Source organism: Aptenodytes forsteri, unplaced genomic scaffold (assembly GCF_000699145.1).
Source record: "Aptenodytes forsteri isolate BGI_AS27 unplaced genomic scaffold, ASM69914v1 Scaffold299, whole genome shotgun sequence".
Taxonomy (NCBI): domain Eukaryota; kingdom Metazoa; phylum Chordata; class Aves; order Sphenisciformes; family Spheniscidae; genus Aptenodytes; species Aptenodytes forsteri.
In genome coordinates, this window is record NW_008794154.1 from 3,157,665 (window position 1) to 3,184,451 (window position 26,787).

Here is a 26,787-nt window from a genome sequence, read left to right on the forward strand (position 1 = left end):
CTAATTTATTCTTTTAAAAAAAAAACAACACATTCTGATACTCTCTTTCCCTGAAAAGCCTCAACCCGAAGCTTAATCTGCTTGGTTAGATGCAACAGTCCTCAGTTACTCTGAGTTTCCAGGGCTCCAGCTACGCCAGAATATGAACTTGTCCTCCTTAACTGAAAAGTCATGTCAATATTACAGCCTACACTCATTTACTTTGTTTATGCTGGCAATGAACCTATCAAAACTTAACGTGTACTCAAAGCTATTCACATGCTAAATGATTTATGGTCAGAAATATCATCATCATACCTTGATTTTAAATTCCAGTTGCGAGTTAATTGTGTACATCATTTCTGTCCTTTCCATTTTCCGAGCACCTTCGTTGCATAAACGCACCAACTAGAAATGAGACATTTATTTAACAGGTTTAATGTACTTGAGACTTGTAATAAACCCTTGTTACTTTATAAAATGCACTTCTGAGGAAGCTTAAAATTTACAAAGGAACTGACATTTTCACGCTGGGTGACAGGCATAATGTTTTCAAGCCCAGACTGAATGCAGCCCTGAGTGACCTGGTCTGACTTGATAGCCAATTCTGCTTTGAGGCTGGACTGGATGACCTCCTGAGAACCCCCTCAACCTGAACTATCCTATGATAATTATTTATTCTTCAGCGGAGCCCAGATGGTACAAAGGTTCAGCCAGAAGTTCTGACTGAGAAGGGTTATAGCTCTCTCATCCAAGTTAATGATCAGCTCCACAATAAACCACCTTCCAGACTGACACATCAGTGCGACATGCTGCCATGTCTACCACGCACACCCAACTCATTCATAGAAGGAAGTCCCAACACAAACGTTACAGTACAATCTTGTTAAACTAAGGCAAACAACATCCTAGAAAAAGGTTTCATTGCAGCTGACCTTTACAATGCAATTTTAAAGCGTGCTACAGTTTTACTGAAGCCTGCGCATGTGTGTGGGGAGCATATAAAAACAGAGGGGCAAAGACAGAAAGGCATGAAAAAGCATCCCCCTTAACCCCACAACATCATGCATGGATTTCCCAACTGTCAACGGGCCTTTTCTCCTTTTATAATCGCACACTTTACACACCATATACTGTTCCTACAGAAAAACCCAGCATCAGTACAGTGTTGCCAAATTTGGGATATTTTCCTAAGTAATAAACAGACAGTAATTTAGGCATAAAAACGATCCCTAGTGGCCTTTCTTAAATAAAACAATTTATAGTTTTTATCCTTCAGTACTCTTCCCGTTTGCATTATTTATGCATGGAAAACATCAATTTTTCCCTTAAAGCAGACAAGAATGTTCAAGGCCCAAGGTAATGTCTAGCCCCAACGTGCAGAGAAAGATTTTTTTTTTTTTTTTTAAATAAAGAATGCTAAGTACTCCACATTTCACAACAGTCTATGATGCACTACAGTTTCTGAAATTCTGAGATCTTGGAGGCAAAAAATAGCCAGTCCTTAGATCCTTAGATTTTCTTTTCAAACCACAATGCTCTGTTTTACGGAGTTGTCTATTTCCAGAATATAAACATAAACAGATTAATTGGAATTTCCCACCAATTTAAAAAAAATTGGTAATATGATTGCTCAGGTTCAAATGGAAGGAACCGGAATTTATTATGCAAGTAAATGCTGTTGAAATTTACAATCTATGCATGGAAATGGACTTGTGCTCTTCTTCCATCATTGATTCTTGGGAAAAAAGCATGACTACAGGAGAAGAGAACAACTTTGAACAACTGACAGAAGATGATCTGGTTAACTTACAATAAAAGCAGAAAGAATGCTTAAGTTTGCTTAGAAGATTCAAGACTCTCTTTTCTCTACTGTCAGGACAGTGTTTTGGCTTTTTTTATATATATGGTCCACCATATGGCTTTCTGTTGGAATGACTGGAAAACAGAATGAATTTGTCCAACTACACAATGAAACACGTGAACAAAATGAGTAATGAACATGAAAATTAATTCTCAAGTGACTAACAAAAACCAAAAGCAGCCACTTCTCACAGTGGACTTTTGAAATGACAAAAGCATGCAGTGCAATTTAGGAAGGAAAACAGTCAAAGCAGAAAAAATTCTGCATCCACATTAAACTTCTAAGAACATACCTTGCTCACTTCTTTCAGAGCTTGCTTGCAGTTCTCATATTTTGGTGAATTCTTAGGAGTTTTCTGACAAATAGTCTGAAATAAAATGTCAGTTACTTCAGAGGACCAAGAAGCACAGATTGTAACAAATACAGAATTTTACATACATATTAACTGAAATCAAAGAGGTGAAGTCACAGCTGTGGACTGGGACAAATAAGAGAACACTAGATCACTTCTTCAGAGTGCTTCGTGACACTAATGCCTCCCTTGAAAGATTTTTGGAAAGCAAAGTGATGTTTTGCACCTCTTGGCCAACCTCCATCCATGGCAACACAGTGGAAGAGGCAGGACTTTCCCTTCCAGTTGTCTCTAACTTTTTGCAAACCACAATGAAATCCCATTGCAGCTGTACATAATCAGGTCCTTCCTGTTTCAAGTACCATGTTAAGCTTTTCCTGGAAGTTGAAATACCCATTTATGTACAACCATATTTGCAATAAGAAAACTGTACCAGATTACTCTGACCTCTTTGTGGAAGGTAAGTATTTCCAAAGGATTAACAGAAAAAGCTCTTAAGGCTACACTGTTATGTGTACCATGGGAAAATATACATGAGAGTATTATTTTATTAAAACAAGAAAGCACATGGAAGGGAAGCCAGCTGCCGCATCCAAACAGAGGAAGCGCTGGAAACTAATGAGAAGTAAAACTGATCTATGAGTTACACATGAGAGTTATATCTATTGACAGAGTTTATTCTCATGAATTACAGGTAAAGTCGAAGTCCTATCAGAAACAGGCATTTTGAATCAATGACAGACCAGTTAAATCACTTTTTTGATTGAGAAACAAAAACATCATAAGATATTTTACATTAAATTAGTCTTTGGTTTAGTTCCTCTCTGAATGTAGTTGGAGCCATATTTCTAGTACTGAAACCTTAAAAATTGAATTCACTCTGAATTCTCAACATAAGGTTTACACAACCATCTCCAAGAAAAACAAACAAACCAAGTTGAAACAGTGGAAGATAAAATGCTTGGTTTGCTTGTTTAGATTCTCTTAGCTGAAGAGGGGAAGGAGGCAAAGAAAAGAAAAAAACAAGGGGAAGGCACACCTAGTGACACACCAAAGTAATACTGGATTATTATTCCATTTTTTTAACCTAGAAATGTACTGCAGAAGAGAGTACTCAATGTCCATGAATGAACTAAGTAACTATCCAGATGATCAATCAAATTAATCAGTGCACAATTTGCAAATATATAGGAGAACAAAATTATTAGCCCTGTTTCTGGATCCTACCAATGCTAGAATCTGAGCCTGGATTTTAATCTGCACTATTGCTGGTGGTCCAGCTCATAAATTTAATTCTAGCATCTTAACTGAAATACCATGAATCTTGGTGCGAACTTTGCTTCACAAATACTCAGCTGCACTTCATCACACTTCCTAAGTCGCCCAGTAACCTGCACAGGAAGGGAACATCTCACAGTGTAACACACTGGTGGGAAACCGAGTGTATCAATACTGTTCCACTCACAAATAGCTCCCGTGCCCCTGAGAACGGAGTTTATTATTCAGGGTTACACTCCGACCATCTTAACTGAGGGTCTTAACAACTCTGTTCCTGAAAGTAAGTATTTACTGCAAAAGGACCCGTATCTAATCTATATAATAGAAAGTCTTGTTTTTTTAAACTGTAGGGTTTAATTTTAATCCTAACACTATATAGAATTTCTGTGCTAGGTTCCTCCTTGGTTTCAGAATCATTTTGACCCTTTACAATTTTTCTATTAGAATGTCTAAATATTCAATTTTTGAATGGAGGGTCAGGAGCGGGGGGTACCAGTCACAGTAGATGAACAAATGCTACAGTGCTTCATAATCAACAGACCACTATCTACAGCCCTGTACCTGGTGTAAGAAAGAAGATATGAAGAGACTGGAATGAACTAGGAATTGAGTATGAAAGAATGCTAACATTAATAGGACATGCATCGAGGAAAAATAGAAAAATAACTCTGTTCTCACATCCATCAGTAAGGGAAGACGAGTAACTCTCTGCATGGGAAGAATGAGGAAAGAGATCATTGGTAAATTCCGGCAATCTTCATGGGACTCGATCCGTGATAACACCTCTTTAAATGCTGGATTTGTGGCTCTGGTGGGAAAAAGGGGGAGAGAATGAAACGGTATGTTTCACCAAAGAATTGTGAAAGTTGCTAGATTTTAAATAAATCATGATTTTATTAATGGGAACGTGTGGTTTGAAGGAGTCATATCAACTAAGCCTTCAGCTTTAGATATGCAAGACCAGTATTGACTTTTAGAAACCTCAAGTTCTCCCATACACGAACGTGAGTGCAAACAGTCTCATACGTAACACAGAATGAAAGGACATCTTTGACATTGATTAAACTGTACTTATCAGTGGAAAGGGAATGTAAAACCTGACCACAAATAGGATTGGACTATGCAGCCAGGCATGTTTTCACTCCCAATTACTTCAAAGGAACTTGTACATTAAGGAAAGCTAAGCATGTAAGTACACGCTTAGTTGGAAGCCATAGGTTTTGCACCAAATACCACCGCCTACTACTCACTCCTACTACAAAGGCGATGGTTTTGCAATCATATTTTAAGATCAGTTCTTACAGTAATTTCTGCAGTGTTCGCTGCTGATAGACTTCATTGGTGCAGTACTTTACATATGGATCAAATGTTGAGGAAGTATGCTTTTCAACTATATCACTAATATCATCAATAAAGATGTTGTTCTGATGTCTTGCTTCAAGTTCTTTAAAGAACCTGTGAAAAAGAGAAATTACTCATTTTTACAAAAAAATAGCAACTTTCTCTTGCAACATTTTACACTTCAGCTGACACAACCCATGACTTTTATAACCTAATGACAACTTAAATGGTTTATGAAAGGCTGAGATCATCTCTCCTTTGGCAGAACAGTAAGGAAAATCTTTACATAATAAAAGTCAAAGGGTGGCCGTGTCACCTGGCAGAGCTCCGCATAAGCAATGCTGGCGAAGTTACTTCCCATTCTCTAGCTGCCAAAACCAAAACAGCGTTACTGATCTGGTTAGACTAGAATTTCCAGAAACAGGGTTGAAAAAGAAATGAAACAACTTCAAGCACAACATTAACACATTTCCTCTTGTAATAAAGGAAATACCATTACATACCAGAAATGTTCAATGAAATAAAGTTATGTGTGAACCGCTAAACTAAGAACAAAAAAATGTGTAGCAGGCTGAGCTGGACAAGGTGCTCATGTACCATATACTTCAATCTACCATTAAAAACACACACAGACTGGAAACAGTGAAAATGAGAATAGAAACCAAAATCCCGAGCTGACTTTTTCCCCTAAACATGCTTGTTCTAAGAACTTCCCTATTGTTCATCCCCTGTTCCATATCTAAGTCCCTTTGGCCTCTGAAAGTTTTCCACTCCTCCTTGCATGCCTAATTTTACCAGAAAAAAAAAAGCTTTTATTTCCACAATGCTCATTAGAAATATTTTACTGTTTGGGGTCTAAGAGCTCACCCAGATCGGCATTAGATCTATTGCAGGTCATTAGAATTACCTACACTGACACTCTGACATGACTGCAATTCTTAAAAATCTAGAAGCTGCTGAAAATCTCTCCGATACTAGTCTTGCCTGCAGCATTTATAAAAGATGACTCACTAGAACAATCCTGAACTCCCTAGAGTAAACCAGCTACTAAAAAAACTCATATAGTGCATAAAAATTAAGGAAATACTTGGAACACATGATCTCACATCAAGCTAAGATACTTTGAAACATGTTTTATTTTATTTTGGCCCTTTATTACATTTTCTCATTACTAACACTGGCTCTTCAGAAATCTGTCACCCTGCAGCATTTCATTTTTTTAAGTGTGCCACCAATGTTCTCCATAGTTTGTTTTACAAACGAATCTCAAAGATGTAAGAAGAGGAGAACAGGATGAACAGAAGCTTATCGTACAAGTGTTTAACAACGTGGGTTAACTAAAATGAAGACATCTGCCTGAATTGAGTTGTTGCCAGATTCTCACTCAGTCAGTCACACAGTCAGAAGAATCAAGTGTGGGGTTTTTTGGTTTGGTTTGGGATTTTTTGTTTCTTTTTGTTTTTTTAAAGTTCTGACACATTAACTGCAGATTGAACTGACTGATGTTTATCAGCATTGTCATTTAATGGAAAACAGGACACTGCCTACAAATAGATACAATGCTGTCTACTACAGTGCACAGTTTTCTTCTCACTCTTCCCCTTTAAGTGGTGCAGCAGTATTTTTTAATAGCCTTGCCACCTTTTGGAAGGTAGAGTCCTCCAGCACCTTTCTATCCTCCACCCATCTTATTTCAATGCACAAAATATTTCAAGTTGTCGCTGATTTGTATTATGCTACGTATGTGGTCTTTTAGTATCGAGAACAGTACTAACTGGCAATGCATACTAAGCTGCAATGAGGTCTCATACAATACACGGACAAATACTGAAGTTAATAGTTGCCTGAAATTTCAATGGGGTCCAAGAAGAAAAAAAGAGAAAAGAAAAAAAAAAGTCTCCAAGTCACACGGTCTACAATTTCTCATGAACCACAACAGTCAGATTTCAACCACTGACCACCATGAACTCAAGATGACTGGAATTTGTTTCTACTCTACTCAGACATGTTTATAGTTGGGAGAACTTCTTAGCGTGCTGCCAATTTACTTTGCTCAGGAAATTAGGAAATACAACATTTCTTCCTGCTGTATATTATGGCACGCTGACAAGGTGTTTGACCATGCTGGGCTAGAACTTCCGCTTTTAGAATTTATCTGGTGCTTCATCAATGACATCATCAGTCACAGTCATTGTAAGGAACAGTAAAAATCTTTTATAGTAGCAGATTTAAAAAAAAAAAAAAAAAAAAAAAGAGAGGGGCAGAGAGAAGCAGCATAACCAAGTCCCATCCCCCACAACACGTACTATAAGAATTATTACCTCTGGAAATCATGCATCAGAGTTTGAATCAAAGGTTGTCTTTTTTTGCATCCAGCCTGCTAATTACTATATACAAGCAGTGAACCAGACACATCATAAAAACCTTTTACTTAAAATTTTAGGACAGATTATGTCATAAAGATCACTACTGAGTGATCGAGTGATTACATTCAATTTAACCAACTACGAATTAGTTGCGCTGTGTGACTGGCTTTTTTTTGCTTAATACCAGTAGGATTTATTTAAAGCATTTATTTCTGTTAAACCCAGAACTTTTCTGGTTAAAGTTAGATTCAATTAAGTGAAATTCAAACAGCATCATAAGACAGCAGTTGATTTCCCTCATCTTGCCCTTGTGTTGTTTAAAAGAAATGTCCAATTTGTAGTACTCTAAAACGCCCCTCTCCTAAAGGCTATGTGCCAAATTTAGAAATGCAGGTTTAATGCATTTCCTGTTTGTTTCTTTTTACAGCACAAGATCTAGAAACACTAGAGATCTCACCAACACTGGAGTTTGCCCTCTCTTTATGACAAGGGTTTCCTCCTTAAAGTTGGTGGCTCCTGTTAAGGGTCTTCCCATGTATTTAGGCAGCTCATTAACGAGCTGGTAATCACCAACAGGAACAATGTCCTAATACTTGCTGAGGCAATTTTCTTAAGCCATTTTTTCCTACTCGTTGGCATTGCTTTAATCAATGACTGGTATCCACAACTTTCTCAAAAACTCTAGTTAATTCAGCTGTATAAACAGATGCGCAGTGGTACGTGCACAATGTTACAAACTTAGTCCATACAATTCACCTTTACAAGGCTTAAACTATGTCTCATTTACAACTGCAAAACTCCCATCAACATCAACAGAAGTTCTACTTTAACAGATGCCACGAAAAAATACACAAAATAAATGCCCTAAGATCAATCATTTTGGTCAACATTTCTTCTCACCATTTACTCTCCCTTCATCCCCAGGTAAAGATATTAACTGAGCAGGACTTACATTCTTATGAATACTGTATCTTGCTAGCTGGATATTCCAAAATTAGATTGCACTGGATTAAAAAAAAATCTAATTAGGTAGGTAAAAGAGATTTTAACTAGGCAGGCCAAATTAGAGTTAGAAAAACAATTATCTTACGGAATCAGTTATTATCCAGGAGCAAAAAGCATGTAGAATCAAGTGACAGCACATAAAAGAAATACACAGAAAGGTTGGAGGTACGGCAAAAAATCTAAATAGATTATTTACATCAAGGGTCACTATAGAAAAAAAACTGATACCAAAGCCTTTCTGGCGAGTGAGACTGGGAAAGAGCAGACTTGGTAGAAGATCTGTCTGAAACTGAAGTAAATGTGGAACACCAGAAGTCACCAGAACCAGGTGATCAGCACCCAAGAGAGCTAAGAGGAAACAAAAAAATTCTGATAAAGTTACTATGAGATCATTTTATTCTCTTTGCAAAATGACAGAATACACATGATAGCATTACCAGGTTGGTGAGAGGGACAGATGGTATAACATCATTATGGTTTTGTATACAGGTTACGTGGCAGTCATAGAATCAAGGTTCTCAAACATTTATCTGACTTTTTTCCTACTGCTTGAGGTACTAATTTTTTATCTCCTTGCGGGTTTGTGCAATTCTCCATTGCTAACCATTCTGGACAGTGCTATTGTTCCTCTCTGTCAGATGCAACAGTCACTGAAAATATCAGTCCATCACCATCAAAGCCATTCTGTATGTGGAAGTGAACTGCGGTCTGGCTTGTAGATCACTTATTTCAAAGTCCATTATTACTACACTTGCTTAACGTTTTCGAAGTTATAATGACCTATATCTGGCATAAAGAAGATTATAATGCAGATTTAGCTTCATAGTGATGTTGTTGCTGACACATTACTATCCAGTAACAGAAAAAAGCCACTGGAGTGGAAGCAAGTACAATTTAGCTTCCTCCTCTTAGAGATAAGGGAACTGGAAAAAACAATTACCAATTTCAGATAACTTCAGATAAAAGTAACAAAAATTTCTGATTAGCCTCTCCAAATCTGAATCTTCTCCTCAGGAACAGAAGCTTAACATCTGCATCACAATTTTTTTTTTTTTTTTTTGTTTTTTGGGGGGGAGGGCAGGGGGTGTGAAATTTAAAAGAGTAAAAGTGGAAAAAATTACAGCCTTATTTCCATAGAATTTTTATGCTGAATCAGAATCAGAGCTTTTAGCAAAAGAATGGCTGAAAAGAGGGTGACTAAAGTGAGGGACTGCATCCACAGGTGTTTGAAATTAATCAGTTTGTTACGGGAGTTACCACAATCTAAATAATGGAAAACAATACATACACACACATATATTTATAACACCAGACAGTGCAAAGCTAAGAGCCCATAAAAATACTTTTTATTAGGCAATATCCACTGAGCAACTACAAAGCCAAACAAGAAAAAAAAAAAAAAAAAAAAAAAACAGCCTATTCGTTCATTCTGCAACAAACTGGAACAACTTTCAGCAAGCCTACCCACAAGTAACTGTCTTAATGGTAAGCCACTTGCCTTTTCAACTATTTATAGTATTCTGGCAGAAATCCAGAACAATAAAAAGGCTGTGGCCACCCTGCCAATATATTCTGTTACAGCGAGATTCTTGAGATAGCGAGTAAGTGCTCATAGCATCTAGCTCAATGGTATGCATTTCAGAAAAACAAATCTTGATTCAACCAATTAATACCCGCTGACAAATGAACCCACAAAGAACACTCTGTGGCACTAGAAATGTAAATCTTTTTGATAAATTATGAAGACATCACAACAGGAGTCTTCATTTTAAAAACCTTTCCCATGCTGAACAAAGTAAGGCTTTTTATACTACTGAGAAGCAGGGTACTTCTGCCTGTCTCCCCGAGTCTGAAAAGTTACCTACATACTCATTTGACACAGAACAAAATGATCTCTTGCATGTCACAATGAATTTATAAATCATTTCGTGAAGCTTTCTAGCAACAGGGATGAGGCTATTCCCATATAACACACTTGCTAGAACAGCCGAACTAACAAACACAACAAGCAAAGACCTTGGAGAACAGAGAATGACTGCACGCATAACTTGTCTCATGCTCTACAAACCTGGGTTGTCACCTGCAATCCCTAGCTTCACAATAACCAAGTGTTAGTACTAGCAAATACTGATGTTGTTACTATATGCAAGAGAACTAATCAATCTTGATATTTGGGAAGAATTTTTTGTTAATATAAAAATATGAATCATACAAAAACATAAATTAAGCATTCCGTAGTCTTGAGGGAAGTGTATCAGCCAGGGAACTCTCCACCACAGTCTAGAAATAACAGTGATTTAGAGAGTGCCCAGGAAACTCTCCAGAGAAAGTCTGGAATTTGTCATTTCATTTCAAATGACAAACTCCTCCCTTCAGGCTCCTGCCCCGCTCCCTCTCAGAGCCCTGCGGGTACCGCCATGGCCACACACCTCCTGGCAGCCCTGCGCCAGAGGGAGACTGTGAACACTCGCAGGTTAATCTTCCTCACAAGGGCACCTGTGCCAAGTTGGCAACCGCCTAACTTCCACAACCAAAGGAAAGCAAGTTCAAAGTGCAAGTGTACTAATCACCACATTACGCTGTTTTACAGCCCTGTGCAGGTCCTGTTCAGAAGGCAGAACAGCAATGCCTGTCACAGGAAAGGCCAAGGGGCAGGACACAGCACTGCGAGAGATGACACAGCACAGCTTCAAGTGCTGTTGGACTTCTCTTTGTGCCATCGCAGGCACTTCAGCCTCTTTCCTGCACATCTGTAGAAGTAGTTATCCAGGGCAACAAACTATCACACATGCTTAAAGGTAGGGAGAAAGTTGCAGGTTTTGATACTGCTGCACATAAAGCTGCTTTTCCTATAAAGTGTACAAATAAACATTTGTAGACATGATCTTCATATTGATACAGCCACATCCATAGTAGAATTTACAGTATGACATGTAGGATAGCAAATACCACACTTCGGCAGGCAAGATTTCCTAGGTATAAACACCGCACAGATCAACCTCACTGTTGTCCAGAGTAACGTGGAGCAACGCAGCGTAACTCAATCTGCAACGAAAGCTTTCATCTCATGAATTTGAGGTTTAAAATCTCATTTAAACAAAGCACATTGACCCAATGATACATGAGAGGAGCCAAGGGAACATACATATATCCTCCCACTATGACAGCCTTGCTAAACACAGGTATTTCTAGACCTACTAACAACTTGGTGCCTTTTCAAAGCTACACATTCTTTTTATGCAAGAAGGGCAATAGCAGTTCTCTGAAACCAGACTGACCTCTTGAAGACTTATTGCTCAGTCTCAACTAAGAAAGGCTGCTGCTTCATTCCTTACCAGTCTCTGTACAAGGAAAGCAGAGATTCAAGTTTGAATAACTGTGGTAGTAAAGTGGATGGATGTTCAAAAGAAATACGCAGATAAATACAGTTTTCCTCTTTTGTGCTTCCTGCAGCAACAGTAAATCTGAAAATTGGTGAAAGATCCGTAAGTTGCTACTATAACAAACCCTGCAAGACCCAACAACAAAGCACGATTGCTTGAGAGGATTTGTGTGGGCACTAAGTTTCAGATGATTGTGACAGTGATGCTCTGCAGGAAAGGACGCATAAACACCTACTGGATAAATAGTTTTTGGGTTACAGCTGGAAGGCTTTAAAATTTTTAAGTACTTTTGTTCTACTGTCCTTAAACACAAATATTCACATAGAAAACTCTCTATGCAGAGGTTAGGCCACAGAAGAGCCAGAGGCTCCAAGAAGTCAGCTATGAATGCTGCTTTAGGATTTTTTTTTTTTTTTAAAACAGAGGAATATGTTTACGTAATATACGGATGGGTTTCAGTACAAATAAATATTATGGCAGATGGCAGCTTTATGCCATAGTTCTGGCGATGCCCGCTTCCACAGCTCTTGTCCAACTTATTCATTCCTTTTCCTACCATGGTCTTTCAGGTGTGTCACTGCAATTGTGTGTGGGCTGACACTTGATGAGAACTGAGAACTGCTCTGATGGGGATGTGAGGGACATGAGAGAAAGAAAACTCTGACCAGGTTTGTTTTGTGGATTATTTTTCAGCTACATCTTGTCTGGCTGGCAGCTGGCTGAACTGAGGGAGTAATAGGGAAGGGGGAAAACCTCCAGGCACCACTAGCACCGAAACTGGACCTTCTACATCAGTGTGCAAAAAATAAAGGACACAAATAAGCAAACAAACTCTACTATGCTGGTCCTACAACAGCCCTCTACAACAGAGAGGGCTGTTATGACTCTTTTGGTTAAACTCAATTTTAAGGCCATTCATCTGGAATATGGTTTCAATCCTTGTTTCAAACAATATTTCATCTCAAAATTAGTTATTTTTATTTGATGACAAAACTATCTGTCGCCGGATAACACAAACAATCTTGAGTCACTGGTGAGGAAAGATTTGGGTTTTGGGTGGTGGGTTTTTTCTTCTAAGAACACAAGCTATACTGTTAACGTTAAAAACAGTCATTAGAAGACAATTACGTAGAGAAGTATCAGTTCTTAGGCTGAGGACCTCAGCTAAAGAAAGAAGAAAAAAAGTATTTCCAAAAGTACTTAATGATAGAAGTAAAGGAAAAACTGAACACAAAGTCCTAGACCAAGGACTGGCAGACGAGTTTTGAAAAGTAATCTAATTACAAGAGGAAAAGTTCCAAGGGGACCTGACAGCGAGTCTCTCCTCATAAGAATCTGGGACACTGAGTTATATACCATCTGTGCTGCATTTCCACAGGAAGATAAATCGACAGTACAGAGCTTTAGAGTCATAAATTTTTCAGAAAGGGACACAAAGACAATTAATTTGTCAAAATAATTTTGGCAGTAATACAACACAAAAAATACTGAGAGGACAGCGTGCAGGTGAAGTTTTGAAAACAAGCGTAGATAGGCAAGAAAAAGTTACTAGAATTCTCTATAGAGAGGTAAAACAAAGTAAGATCCTAATGGCCACTGTGCAAGAATATCATTTTTGTAAATTTAAATTAGAAATTTAATTACCTTTCATCTGACAAACACTGTTAATATCGTCAAGCTTCAGCAACCACAATTAAAATCAATAAAAATGTACACCTACAATCATGCAGTTGAGATGACACAGCAATTGTAACCGATATCTCACAGCCTTGGGTGCTTTGCCATTTATTTTACTGAACCTTTTCCCGAGAAATATACACGTTACCACTCACTATTCCAAGACATTTGCTGTCAGTCCAGTTCAAGTGAGATAAGGAAGCAGAACCATGTTTTGCGGGGAAGAAAAAAGAAGAACCAGAGACAGTATTACTTGGGAGAGATTGCAAAGGCCTTAAGAGAAAACCAGAGAGTAACACAGAAAACAGCCAAGTGATTAAAGGTGCAGCCTGTATCCTGTGTCTTTTCAGGTGAACTTACCCTACTGCAGAAGTTTAAATCAACCCTACCAGAGAGGAGGGTTGAGCAGGACTGTTCTTAAATTCTTTCCTCCCCTGGCATGCAAATGCTTGAGAATATTGCAAACATATTATTTTAGGGAAGTTACGGGAGAAAAAGAATGCATTGAAAAACACTCTGATTTATTCTAGAAAACTTGATTAAAACTCATCAGAAGAATGGGTTCCCTCTATTCTTCAGTCAGTATTGTAGTTTGTAATGAGAGGACCTTCATCTGTTACTCTTGATCTTGGCAACTGGTGGTCACTTAGGTTTTGATTACATGGTAAAAAAAGCTGATATATACAGGGTACATCTACACTGCCAGATAAAAAAACCCAAAACCCAAACAAGGTACTTAATGTACTCCTACATCATGTCATCTTCAGAAACAATGCCCTGAAGGGTCTACTCTGAGCAAAGCATGAGATGGCAGCTCCGGGGATCTGGAAAAATCAAAGCAACTGATTTGCCAATTTTTTTTTTTTTAAAAAACAAAATCCAGCTACATAGTGTCTATTTTAATTAGCAAAATAAGTAAACACAATCATTAACATGATCCAAAGGTCTTCTTAAAAGATCACACCAGCTAATACTATTTTAAAAGGACTAAACTGTGTCTATGCAAAGCTTGACAAGCATTTCAAGATCTGCTGGATAAAACACCATGGAAGCAGGATGCTAGAGAGAAACAAAAACATGGTTACCTGATCAGCATTTAAATGACGCCACAAATGACCCCTGGGATACAGAAGATTTTCTGAAGAAGTAAAAATTTTTTGCAACTAATATTTAAATTTCATATATCCAGCATTGGAAAAAAAGAACCATAAAGACAGTTTAAGTTTTATGTTTATGTTGGTGTTTCTTGAAGATACTGTACAATCCATTAGAGTGACAAAGTAAGGCAAGTTTATTCCAGCTTCTAGTCCCATCTGATTTTAATAACCGACTTCAGGCTCAGGCTAAATTCATTAGTAACAGATACACAACTGCAAATGCCCTCCACCAACACTTTCTGTGCCATACACAGCATTATTGAAGATTCTCAGACAGCCTCTCCAAAAGCACCTTTTACAACACCGCTGAGCAGGCGTGAAGACAAAGATAAGGACACCTGAGCAGAGACTGTGAAATCTAACACAAGAGCTATGTTTAATTTCACAGAGGATCGCACAAGTCAGAGACAACCAAATTGTGAATAGATTCAGTTTTCTTTACAATTAGCTGGCATTCCTTCAGAGGGACATCTGAAATGGGGAACGCAATGGACAACTTGAACAGGACTTTACACAGGACAGAAGGGAACGTGCTGAAGAACACTTCACTTCTCTTTACTACTCTAAATCAAAGTTATATTAAAACACTGACTGTTCTCAGAAAATCTTTTAAGACTTAAACCCATCCCCACTGGCAACCCCCCCACAGCTCACTATCAACAGTAAATATCTTGGGCTGAGAAACTTTTCCATAGGTACTGGCCAAAAAAGCGCTTCCCTGCTTTGGTGACCACTGTGACTGCGGGTGACACATCAGAGCTACGGGAGAGTAAAGCTCTGGGATCGAAGTCCGAGTTACCAAGGAAGGCAGTGCAGCAGCAGCGGGAAGAACAGGCTCACACACAGACGAGCAGACAGTGTCATCGTTCTCCAGTCACCGTAGCAGAGCCACTGCCCGAATATCTTCCTGTCGTGTCCTTCTACACTCAGCAACAGCGGGCCACAGTTTAGTCTATTTACATAGCATGAAAATACATCATGAAGGTGATGGATGGAAATCTGTGAGTTTGGGGTATTCTTTTCAATATGTTTAAGTGAATAATTTGAAGCTAAAGGCTTATTGTATTTCCTGGAAAACCAGGTATTTTCCTCAAGGGCACTTTTTGTATAGGTCATTGCCAGGTATTTACTAAATTAAGTGTTATACAATGTATATATATGTATAAAAATTTCTAAACTTGTTTAAAAAAAAAAAGCATTCTTTCTCTTAAGTTCTGTTCACCCAAGAAAATGAGCTGAGGGAAGTATGATTCTGTTCAGATTCGTTGTTCCTGAGTATTGAAGTCATATCCCTAATCTTGTCTTCAATAAGGAAGCTAAATTATGAAAGAACAATCACTGGGTCAGGAATGCAAGTACCAACTGCATATTAAAGTTACTGTTTACCAACGCTGCTAGTCATTTGCAAAGAAACAGTGCAGGTCAACCCAGAGAGTTATTTCAGCTGCCAGAAGAACCCTCTAAACAAATAATTCCCAGATATTAAAGCCAAAGAGTTCAGCAATGAGCGCTGATGTCAGAACAAACCATGAAGGAAGCAATCTGAGGAAACACAAGGACAAACGCACTGTCCCAAGTCATCAATATGATGCAAATCCATAAATGTGTTCTGTGGGCACCTGAAATTTCAAGGGGGGGGAAAAAAAGGTATTGTGGACTCACTGTTCTACAATACGACCTCCAGAATCCCTGGAATCTCCTGACAATCAAAAAAGGCCCCACTGGTAGTAAAAGCAGATTATGCAGCAAGACTGGGAAGAAGGCAAAACCCACAAATGCTGAATTTAGCAGTGCTCTGCAACACCCTGAAAACCCAAGCATCATGTATGGTCTGAGTGCTCACCAGCACCTGCTGTGAGTCAGGGCAACACACCAGCTTCTGCACAGAGCCACAGATGCCTCGCATCCTGCTTCCAGATCATTTGCGAGGATTTTTCTCCCTCTTGTTCCCATTTCTCTGTCCACCATATCCAACATAATCACTCAGCCTTACTGATAAGGAAGCCACTTATCTGCTTCAAAATGTCCAGTATAAACAACTTCCTTTGAAAGAGCACAGAAATTCTCCCTCACATCACACCTCAGCATCACTTACCCAACAGGGTAACCACACTCAGCTGGATGCCCTCAAGATATTACTCAGCTTTCTTCAAAAATTGCTAACGGCAAGAACTGTGATAAAATACGGAACACAGACTAAGACCATCAGCCTAGACCAAATAGGAAGAAAGGCTGTTAATGACATATCTGTCATTATCTGGAAATCAAATCAGTGATCTATAACTTACAAATTATTTTCTTTCATTATAGTTCACCTGAATCACCCAGGGTCTACTCACAGTATTTAAATTTTTATTTTTACTTTTTTTATTATATGCGGGTTTGGGGGTTTGTTTCCCTCCCCCCAAATCTTCCAAAGAAACTGAGCAACAGAACTCTGCATTCTCTAAAAGTAATGTTTTTAATGCCTAGTTAACTGATTCAATACACACACTTCTTAAATTAACACTAAGACTGTATTTTCCTATGGAAAAAGATGAAGCTGCATCATTTAAAGTATGTTGGAAAGAGGTGAAACATTAATCTAATTTACAAAAAAGTGCTATGAGAAAGCTTACCTGGTTCCTAACATATATTCACACATATAAAACTAAATTAAGACACTCAGACAAGATGTTAACGTACCTCACAAACCCACATGGGCTTCTCTACTGAAATCAAGAGTTTAAAAACAGTCAGAACCCGTCAAAATATTTTTTGTTCATGTCTTTTTCTGCTAATGCTAATCTTTTGATATTCCATAAGCTTTTTGCCTTTTGCTGGCCTAACGGCAGAGAGAGAAACAAAATGCTAAAGCTTTCCTTTCTCCTATAAATTTGGTGATTTGACCGGTCAGACCAATTGTTCTTCAAGACATTTCACAAATTTCCCTGTAAGTCCTCTTTCCCAAGACAGGCTCCTCTTGGGAAACTGACCTCTTTTGCACCACGTACTGAGACTAGACAGAGTTTTTCTTACTAGTGAGATTGATTGCGCAGTATTCTCACCAGACTACACAAGCTTTTATTTCTGAATAAGCTGGCCTATAGCATCCCCATCAGCTTACATCTCAATGTAACAGCTCTCACTGACTTGGGTTGCAATTTGCGTGATTTTGTGTTCTATCAGTTATGAACTCCCATATTACACATAGAGGAAAACACACAATAGAAGACTTAAGCTTTCTGAAGCCACCTTACAAGATGTTTTCATAAACAAACATATTGTATGCTGCACAAATTATTCAGATCAACTCTTCTTTGTCAGAGACATTCCGATGAGCTCCCAAAAGCAGAGTCGGTCTTTGCTGTCTGTATTCTGTTTCTAACAAAGGCAGCTTTGTTCCATCAGAAATGGCTTTGTCATGCATTAGAAGCCTATCTTGGCGTTTCTGGAGAGTTTCCATTAAACATGTTCTAAGTCAAAGTTCCTAGATATAAGCTTTAAGCAATTTTGACTAAAGATAATATTTTTATCAGTTCACGTTCTTTAGCTCACCAAACTTTTGTCTAAGCAACCAAAACCACAGATAACTACACTCATACTCAGATTTTATATTTTGAAGTAAAGGAAAGGCTCCTTAAAATATAGCATAATGGGACAGATGCTCAATTTTATAAAATTGTAATAACAAATGGATGGATTTTGCTAGCTTGAAAGGCCTTGAAAATGGGAAGCGATAGTTTGGAGATACCAAGGAAGAGGCTTCTGTTTTAAAATCACTTTCATTATTTACACAAATGAGGTTGTAGAAAGCCAGCACAAAGTTTTGTTATAGTTTAACAGTATTGCATAACTCAGGAAACAAAGTATGTTTTCATTTAAGTTTGAAAAGGAGTTACGAATTCTGTTTTTACTCCAAGTTATAAAAAAAAGACTTCTTAAACCATTAGACTTTCCAGACAAGAAAGAATAAGATTATAATTTTAGGCCAGTGTGGTATTTTTCCATTCTTTCTTCCCCACCCCCCCACTTCCTTTTAAAAATATTAATCAAAACGGTTTTAAAAAAAAAAGTAGAAGGCCAAAGTTTTGTTATAGTTTAATTTAAATGGAAATTTAAAAGTGGATTTAATGATTTGGAAGGCTTATTCAACACAGGGAAAACCAAACACACACCTATTCACATAGCTATACTACTATGGTCAGCTGTGTCTCACAGAAACAAGAATTCCCCTAAAAATATTGCTCTCCCCACCCCCATCTCTGCTTTAAATAATTTAAATGAGAAATTTAAAAGTGGATTTAATGATTTGGAAGGCTTATTCAACACAGGGAAAAACACAGGGAAAAAACCAAACACACACCTATTCACATAGCTATACTACTATGGTCAGCTGTGTCTTACAGAAACAATCCAAAGGAGAGGCAAAGTCTGCAGGCTAATTAAACCTTCGATTTCTATTAAGCTATCTAAAAAAGATGGCAATTACCCCCTAGTACATGATGGTTCTGTGACATCAACAGTTGTCTAGCAAAAAAAGGGCTCATGATACTTTACTTTTACAATTCACATTTCATGTAAGGAGAAGCCTTTAAAAAGTACTATTCCTTGAACGTAAGGACTTTGATAACCTGAACTCCCTGACAACACTGCTGCCGTACAACTCCCATTCCTGTGGTGGCTGTGGATTCAGAAAATACCCAGCTTCTGGCAAAAGACCTCAGCTATAAGAAAGAGAGAGAAACAAAAGGGAACAGGGGGATGCAGAAATGAAGATATACTGACTAAGTCCAAACGTACACCTATTATTAGGTGTATCCTAAATTAGGTTTGCACTTACTACTGCATAACCTTCAGAAGACACAAAATCAAACTGCTGCACAACAGAGGTAAAATTCCACAGACTTCGTAGGGCTTCAGAGAAATAGGAGCCAAGAAAGGACATTACCTTGACTGGGAACATGAAACTTGAGAGTTCCACAAAGGTAAATACAAGTTTAATGCTAAAGAATTCACAACATCACAATTTCTACAAGAAAGAAACAAAGGGGACAAAAGAAAAGGGAACAAAAAAAAAAAAAAGCTGAAAACGTGGGAAGGACTGACTCCAGAAATCTTCCTAGTCTGACAGATTCCTTACCCAACCATTAGCCCCATTCCTGAAATGAAGCTAATATTTTTCTGTTCCACAGGTAGAGAGAGATACATTTAAAGTTGCACAGCGCTACAGTTAAGATCAATTGGTTTCTTAACTAGGCCATGTGTATCCTTTAGCCATTGTGCTTGATTTCAAACTGGAAATAAGGTATAAGAAAAGAAGCATAGACATTTTTATTTTTTAATTACGTAGACCACAGAAATTCACCTGCTGATACTGCCATTAACTAGGCTAGGATAACAAACAGATTATAACAAAGCAAACCCTCATTAAACAACTTTTTGAAATAGAGTTTAAAGTATTCATAACTGAAGTACACTGTGAGTGCACATACATATGCATGTCCCATATTAAATAACACTGGTAGTAATTATCAGCAATCATAAAACAGACTTTTCAGCATTTGTATCGTGTAAGATCTGCCAACATTTCCTTTTCATTTGGCGCCAACTGTAGTGTGTTCATTTTTCTTGTTCTTGACTTTGTACTGAAAAAACTTATAAAAAAAAAGCACAGCAGATCTTTTTAAAAGAAATACAAGTCCCTGGTGTCAGGTGCTATGGCGTGCACAACACTGTTCATAAACAGTAAAATGCCTAAGCTGTTTACATAAAAGATACCACAGTCACACAGTATGCTGCACATTGAGTACTCAGTAGAAAGTAAACAGTGATTCAACTGATTAAGGAAAACACTGGCAAGAGTCAGTTCTTAAGGGCAAGTATGAAACTCTTGCTCAATTTTTAACAGTTTCATAAAAGCAGACTAAGCTTAATTTGACAGACTGCAAAGACTAGGTATGACTGCTTAATGTATCAACATTTAGCTTAGGAACTGTTTAGATTTGAAGGATGCTTATTTCTACCAAAATACACTATGTTCTTTCCTTCCCTACCAATTTTCAGAGAAACTAACACCATGCCTATCCCATTAAATGTGAGCTCAAACATAGTGGCAAGGTGAGCCTGTCAAACCCATGTGCATGTTCACTGTTACTTGCATTTTCCATCTTCAAACTAGCATGACAGTTTTGGAAGAAATCATTACCACTCCAAAATGGTTACCTGAGATTCCAATAAAAAACTTGCGTTTATGTTCAAACAGTTATTAAAATAATAACCAGGTATCTCCAGTTCAGCCTACCTGTAAGGTCTCCTTACTAAAGCAGTACATCCAGAAAAGTAAACAACTGTTCAACTTCAGAAACAGAAAAGCTAAGATTTTTCCAAATAAGAGCAAGATACCTCAGAGAACAAGAGTGTAGGTAAGGCATAGCCTGAGTCTGCAAATACTACCATATATTATAGACAGTACTAACCAAAGGTCTACTATTCAAGGAGCTGCCAGTGAGGTGTATAAGGAAATCATAATCCAAATAAACAGGGGCTTACTCATATTACAAAAACAGAATCTATGGTTAGCAAAATAAAACCTTAGCTGGGTGGATTATATGAAATGATTCTTTAGCACTGCAGAGCACATATATTTTGGTGCTCTGAAAGAACAGAAAAATCAAACTCCATTCTAATTTATTTACAGCTTATAAAAAAACTAAGACTCTGCATATTAACACGTGCAACATTTGACTTCTCAAACTGTGAGGCCTAAATTTTTGTTGAATTTGCTACCTTGCAGCTGTTTCTTCATTTTGTGGTAACAGTAAAGACACTATTTTGTATACTACATTTCATCACTTGCTTGAAAGATATTTTGACTACTAGTTATGACCCTCAGGTATAATTAAAAAAATGTATTGTAGATAATTTAAATTTATAATTACTAAATTTTAAATTTAAAATTTTAAAAATGTATACTTTTTAAAAAAATGTAGACATTTATTGCTACACTTACTTTTTGCTTGCTTCGTAAACATCTGTGATATTGGAGAAAAGGTGATGGCTCTCTGTTTTGGTCATTGTGAGACTCAGTTCCCTGGAATTTTTAAACATCCGGATCAGAATCTCCAAGCTCAGCAAATAAGAATGCTCAGAAGATATCACTTCAAATATCGCCTGCAAAGTGGAAGGGGAAAGAAAAGACTTACTATTGACTAGGCTTTTTTTTTTTTAAAAAAAAGAAAATGTGGAGGAGGGGCGCAAAGAAAAGTTATTGGATGTGAGACAGAGATTATAACATAAATATTAATTTCCATGACAGTTGCATCATTTACTTAGAAATAAGTGATTTAATACTAGAAAAAAAACTTTTTTAAAAAGTCTATATTCAGACTTTTCAATGCAACTGCAAACAGAGAGTTTGAAGACAAAAACTTGACAACAACTATGATAACTCCCCATTCATACTCCTGAGAGGTGTTTTTGTTTTGCTTTTTAATTAAAAAACCCACGTCTGTCTCTGTGGTCCAGTTGGAAGCTTCATATCAGTCATACTACTGTTGACCAGCCAGTATTTGCTTTTGCATTTTTAAACAGAAGCTGGTAAGTTACTTACTTGAAAGCATTCTTGGGTAACAAAGCTCTGATTACCCAAGCATCTGCAGAAAAGCAAAACCCTTTGCAAAATTCAGGTTTTAGTCATATATCAGCAGTGATACCTTGGTTACTTTTAAAACATCAAGTTAGGAGCAGGCACATGAGAAGCTGAGCTATCTACAGCAGGGAGAGAAGCCTAGAGGCAGAGCAGACAGGAGGGGGTGGCAGCCACTATCGCCTTTAGTGATTAGTGACCAGACACCAGACAGGCAGACCTCCAGTACATTCCTTCACCTCCCACAAACAACAACTCTGTTTTATCACCCTACCACTTAAAGACTAGCCACTGTAACTTCCATCAGCTGGCTGACATACAAAGCAGACTTTTAATGGACTCCTGGACTTTGAAATCCACATACTTGTTCCATTGGAAATTTTCATCTCTGATGTAGAAACCTATTCAGCTTTTAGATATCTTTTACCTCTCTAGGCTTTATTTGCTGTTAATCAACTAGAGTTCTTATATGTATATACGTGGAAAAAAATTAAATAATTTTCATGAACCCTTTTGTCGCTAGCTCCACCAAGTCACACTTGTCATCAGTGCTACCTTCCAGGCATTACTAACACAGAATAATACCATCAGCAGAGCTAATATAACTTTGTTCTCAATATAACTAATGTTAATACTTGCATGTATAATTTATTTAGTTATTTGCAACTAACTTCTCTAAGCATTCTCAAACCAAGGGAGAAATATATACTTTAAATGCAACAGTGCAGATTGAGTATTTAGAAAGGCTAATGCTCATGGCTCTGCAAACGCAGAAAGAGACAGAGAGAGGGTCTTGCAGCTGACAGTCTACAGGAGTTCACTTATGATGTATGTGCTCTACAGAAACCCTGTTCTCCCGTGACCAGGTGTAAAGGCAAGGGAGACTATAGGCAGGTTGAAGGCAGTCTTCCTGAATATTCCCAACTGCCAACTGAGACAAACCATATTGGGGAAAAAAAAAAAACGACAAAACATTCTGCTGGGGACATTTGTTCATAAGATTTCTTAAAGAGTTCAAGTCTGGTGAATTCTGCTGGTGTTACTAAGGTAACCTTTTGATCAAACACAATTTCTCATGGGTATCCTGAGTCTCAGTGTTCCCAGACTGCGCTTTCAAAATTATTCTTGCCCTTCTAAAAAGTCTTCTTCAAAGAACTGAGATTTTAATAACGAAATAACAAGTTTTGGATTTCTTAGAACAAAACAAAACAAATCTGCTTTAGCTAAAGCCTCAAAGGTTTATGCAGTGCAAGGAAGATTTATCAACTTCACAGAAAAACCTACAGGGCCATTATACATACAAGGAAAGGGAGTCTAATGTACATTATCAGTAGTCCCTCCATCTTATTACCTACCTAAAAAGCTGAAGGGATCTGGTGAGAAATACAGCGGCAGCTAGATAACAGCTACAACATGCTACGTGTTATTCACAAGAGTGAATACTGCTGTGCAAAGAGATATGCAAAGGTGATGCTTAAAATAATGTTAAACTGCCTGCCTGCCAACTCTGTCAGCCTCAAGAATCTAGAGAACATATACATAGGTCAGCCAAACTCTGGCGGCAAATCTACCTACTGCTTGGCTAACAATGTGCAGAAAGATGCCTAAAAAGGGCATTTTGGCTTTTGCCCAGCAATTACATTTCCAATCTTCAGCCTCATTGTACTTCTCCCAGCTGTGCTCACAAAAAAAGAATTTACCTAAGGATTGCTGTAGAGTTCCATGACTGATTGGTTTCTAACCAGACATTTTTCAACACAGGAAAATATACAAGCTCTCTTATTGTTTTGTAGGGGGGTTGTTTATGCTTTTACTGAGGACCCTCATGGACTTCTTCCAGTTTGGTGACAAAGTCATCAGCATAGTCAGAAATAAATGGGACAAAGAAAGATACTTTGCTTCTAATGTGTAAGGAAGGGAGAGAATACCATCTTACTGTGACCCAAACACATTTCAGAGAATAAAAAATAAAAAAGGATTAAGAAACAACCTTGACTTTGACATACAGTAACTACACCACATTCAGAGGCTGGGGTGGCATTTACCGGGTGCTTGCTAACAGTGTTTCTGAATGACATCTGAAACCATATTATGGTTAATTTGCATCATATCAAAGTAAGCAGATGTTTGAATTCCGATGGACAGTAAGCACTCTTAAGCGGCCAGATGCATACTGCAGTTTGTACACACATACACAGTTAAGAGTTTCCAGCTTGCAAGAAAAGATGATCTATCAAAAATTATTTCGGTTCAAAACAGTCTGTCTATATGACATTTTCTTTAGACAAAAGATGCACAGAGATCCATCTCACTAATGTGTTCTGAAAGATGGATGTGTATGAATGCATGACATTGACATTCAATCAAGGTATAAAGCAAACATATTTTTCTGCAGTGACAATATATTATGACGGCAAAAATAATCTAATAGGCTCTAAAAAGCAATTTAAAGAATAGATAAAGAATAATTGATAAAAGGCAATTTAAAAGAAAAACAGCAAAAGGATGACTTGGTAGTACAACTACATCTTAAGAATATTTATTTAGGCTCCCTCTGAAAGAATGGGCCTCTAATATTCAAATAAAAAAACACCTCAGGCTTGAAAACATTTTTGGTAACATTAAAGACTTTACATTTAAAAGGCATCTAAAGGACTTGTTCTCTTTGAAGGGATGTAAATATGACTCCAGGTAACATAGACTAAAGGTTCCTAAAGGATACGACTGAAATATATCATAGAATCATAGAATCATTGAGGTTGGAAAAGACCTCTAAGATCATCGAGTCCAACCATCAACCCAACACCACCATGCCCACTAAACCATGTCCCTAAGTGCCTCATCTACTCGTCTTTTAAATACCTCCAGGGATGGGGACTCAACCACTTCCCTGGGCAGCCTGTTCCAATGTTTAACCACTCTTTCAGTAAAGAAATTTTTCCTCACATCTAATCTAAACCTCCCCTGCCGCAACTTGAGGCCATATAAATGCATTCTGTCTCAAAGCTTCCCAGCAGGAGGAGACAGAAAAGCAGAACACATGGCCTAAACTGCTGCACAGCCTCTTCCCCCAAAAAAAGCAAAAGACAGCCAAAGAAATATAGCATTATTAAAAAAAAACAACAACAAACTATTGTCTAAATCTCATGTATGCAATACAAGATGTTTCTGTATTTCATGTATGAACACAACAGCTGTAGGTCATGCAGCTAAATTAATATTTGAGGCTTGCTATACACATCTGTGAACTTCACAGAAAACCCCTATCAGGTCTCACTTGGCTACATTCATAGAATCATAGAGTCATAGAATCATAGAATAGTTTGGGTTGGAAGGGACCTCTAAAGGTCATCTAGTCCAACCCCCCTGCTGTGGGCAGGGACATCTTCAGCTAGATCAGGTTGCTCAGAGCCCCTAATCTAGTTGAAGATGTCCACTGAGGTATGCCCTGAAGTGAAGACACTGGAAAAAATTTCCATGGCAGGTAATGCTAGTGTTTCTATTCAAAAAAAACTTGGGTCTTTTTGCTATTGAAGGACATACCTCAAGAATTGCAGGTATATAGTTGGCTAGGTCAGGCTATTCTTTTCAACACCTCTCATTCAGATATAGCCCCTGTAAGTAAGGAAGGAGGGTAATGCAGATAAAGTGGACAAAAGGAGCAAAGAGGAAGAGGAAAGTAGATAAAGAGGACAAAAGGAGCAAAGGGGAAAGAGACAGGGAGAGAAAAGATAACTACATCAGCAATTGCTGCTGTTGTCTGTACTGTTGACAGCATGGATGCACTTACTCCATTTCAGTGTGAAAGGAAAAAGGTTAGTTACGCCAGATACACAGTGCTCACATGTTCAGAATTGTTCACAGGATTAGTTACAACTAAGGGGCATTGTAAAGAGCTGTTCTTTGTTCCTCACTGCCTTTAAAAATTCATGCACCACCTCCTACCCTCTGTGAATGCAAGGCTAATTTTATACCTTCCCCGGTACAGCATGCAGCAGTGACTGTCTGCTGCTACTGAGTAGCCATCAACCAGGCTGTATCTGCTGGAGTGAGCATACCTAGGAACCACTCCTCCAGCAAGACCTGCAGCATGTTGGCAGCAGACCCGTGGCAGGGACATAGGCACATCAGCAATAGACACGTTTTGTTTATTTATTCTCTCTGGGGAGAGAAGACACTTCACTCTAGGACAGGAAGCAGTGTGATGAACTTGTCTCCTTATCAACAAATAGAGAGTATTAAATCAGGCATGCAGTGCGCCCCTAAACAATCAACAAAAAAGAATGTGTTAGTTTAAAGAGTACCTCCTGTCTTTTTCTTTCTTCCTGGCTGATCGCTTCTGATAATCCATTCTTCTTTACCTAAGAAAAAAAAAAATTAAATTTTTAACATATTTTGTAGAAAAATACAATTAAAAAAAAAAAAAAAAACCCACAGAATTATCAAAACATTGGACTAAGAATTCAGCTAAAGAATCTGTCCTCTTCAGAAAGACAGCAATGAACCAGCAGAAATAAAAAAAAAAGTCGATAACACCTGTCATTTGACTTATCGAAAGAACTATCCCAGGACACACACAGAACTACTCCAGCAAAAGCAGGCACAGTTGCATCACTGTCACCCTGCACAACCTCCCTGGATTCTACACACACACAGAAGCATGAAAACTGCTTTCTCCTTTTAAGTTAGATTTCTTGACTGACACATGTACATCACATGGCTCGTTTTCCAAGTCAGCCTGAAAAATCTCAGTGTCTT

At 37.9% G+C, this 26,787-nt stretch overlaps 1 protein-coding gene across 1 annotated transcript in view; it reads right to left on the reverse strand.

The window, feature by feature from the left end:
• Positions 1-26,787, reverse strand: part of ARHGEF26 (Rho guanine nucleotide exchange factor 26) — a 66,663-nt gene that overhangs the window by 28,653 nt on the left and 11,223 nt on the right. Inside the window, exons 5-10 of the mRNA XM_009279563.2 lie at positions 26,334-26,390; positions 21,394-21,554; positions 4,776-4,928; positions 4,152-4,281; positions 2,136-2,210; positions 298-387 (exon numbers count right to left, since the gene is read on the reverse strand). Of these exons, the coding sequence (XP_009277838.1) occupies positions 298-387; positions 2,136-2,210; positions 4,152-4,281; positions 4,776-4,928; positions 21,394-21,554; positions 26,334-26,390 (666 nt within the window). The remainder of the gene's footprint in view (positions 1-297; positions 388-2,135; positions 2,211-4,151; positions 4,282-4,775; positions 4,929-21,393; positions 21,555-26,333; positions 26,391-26,787) is intronic.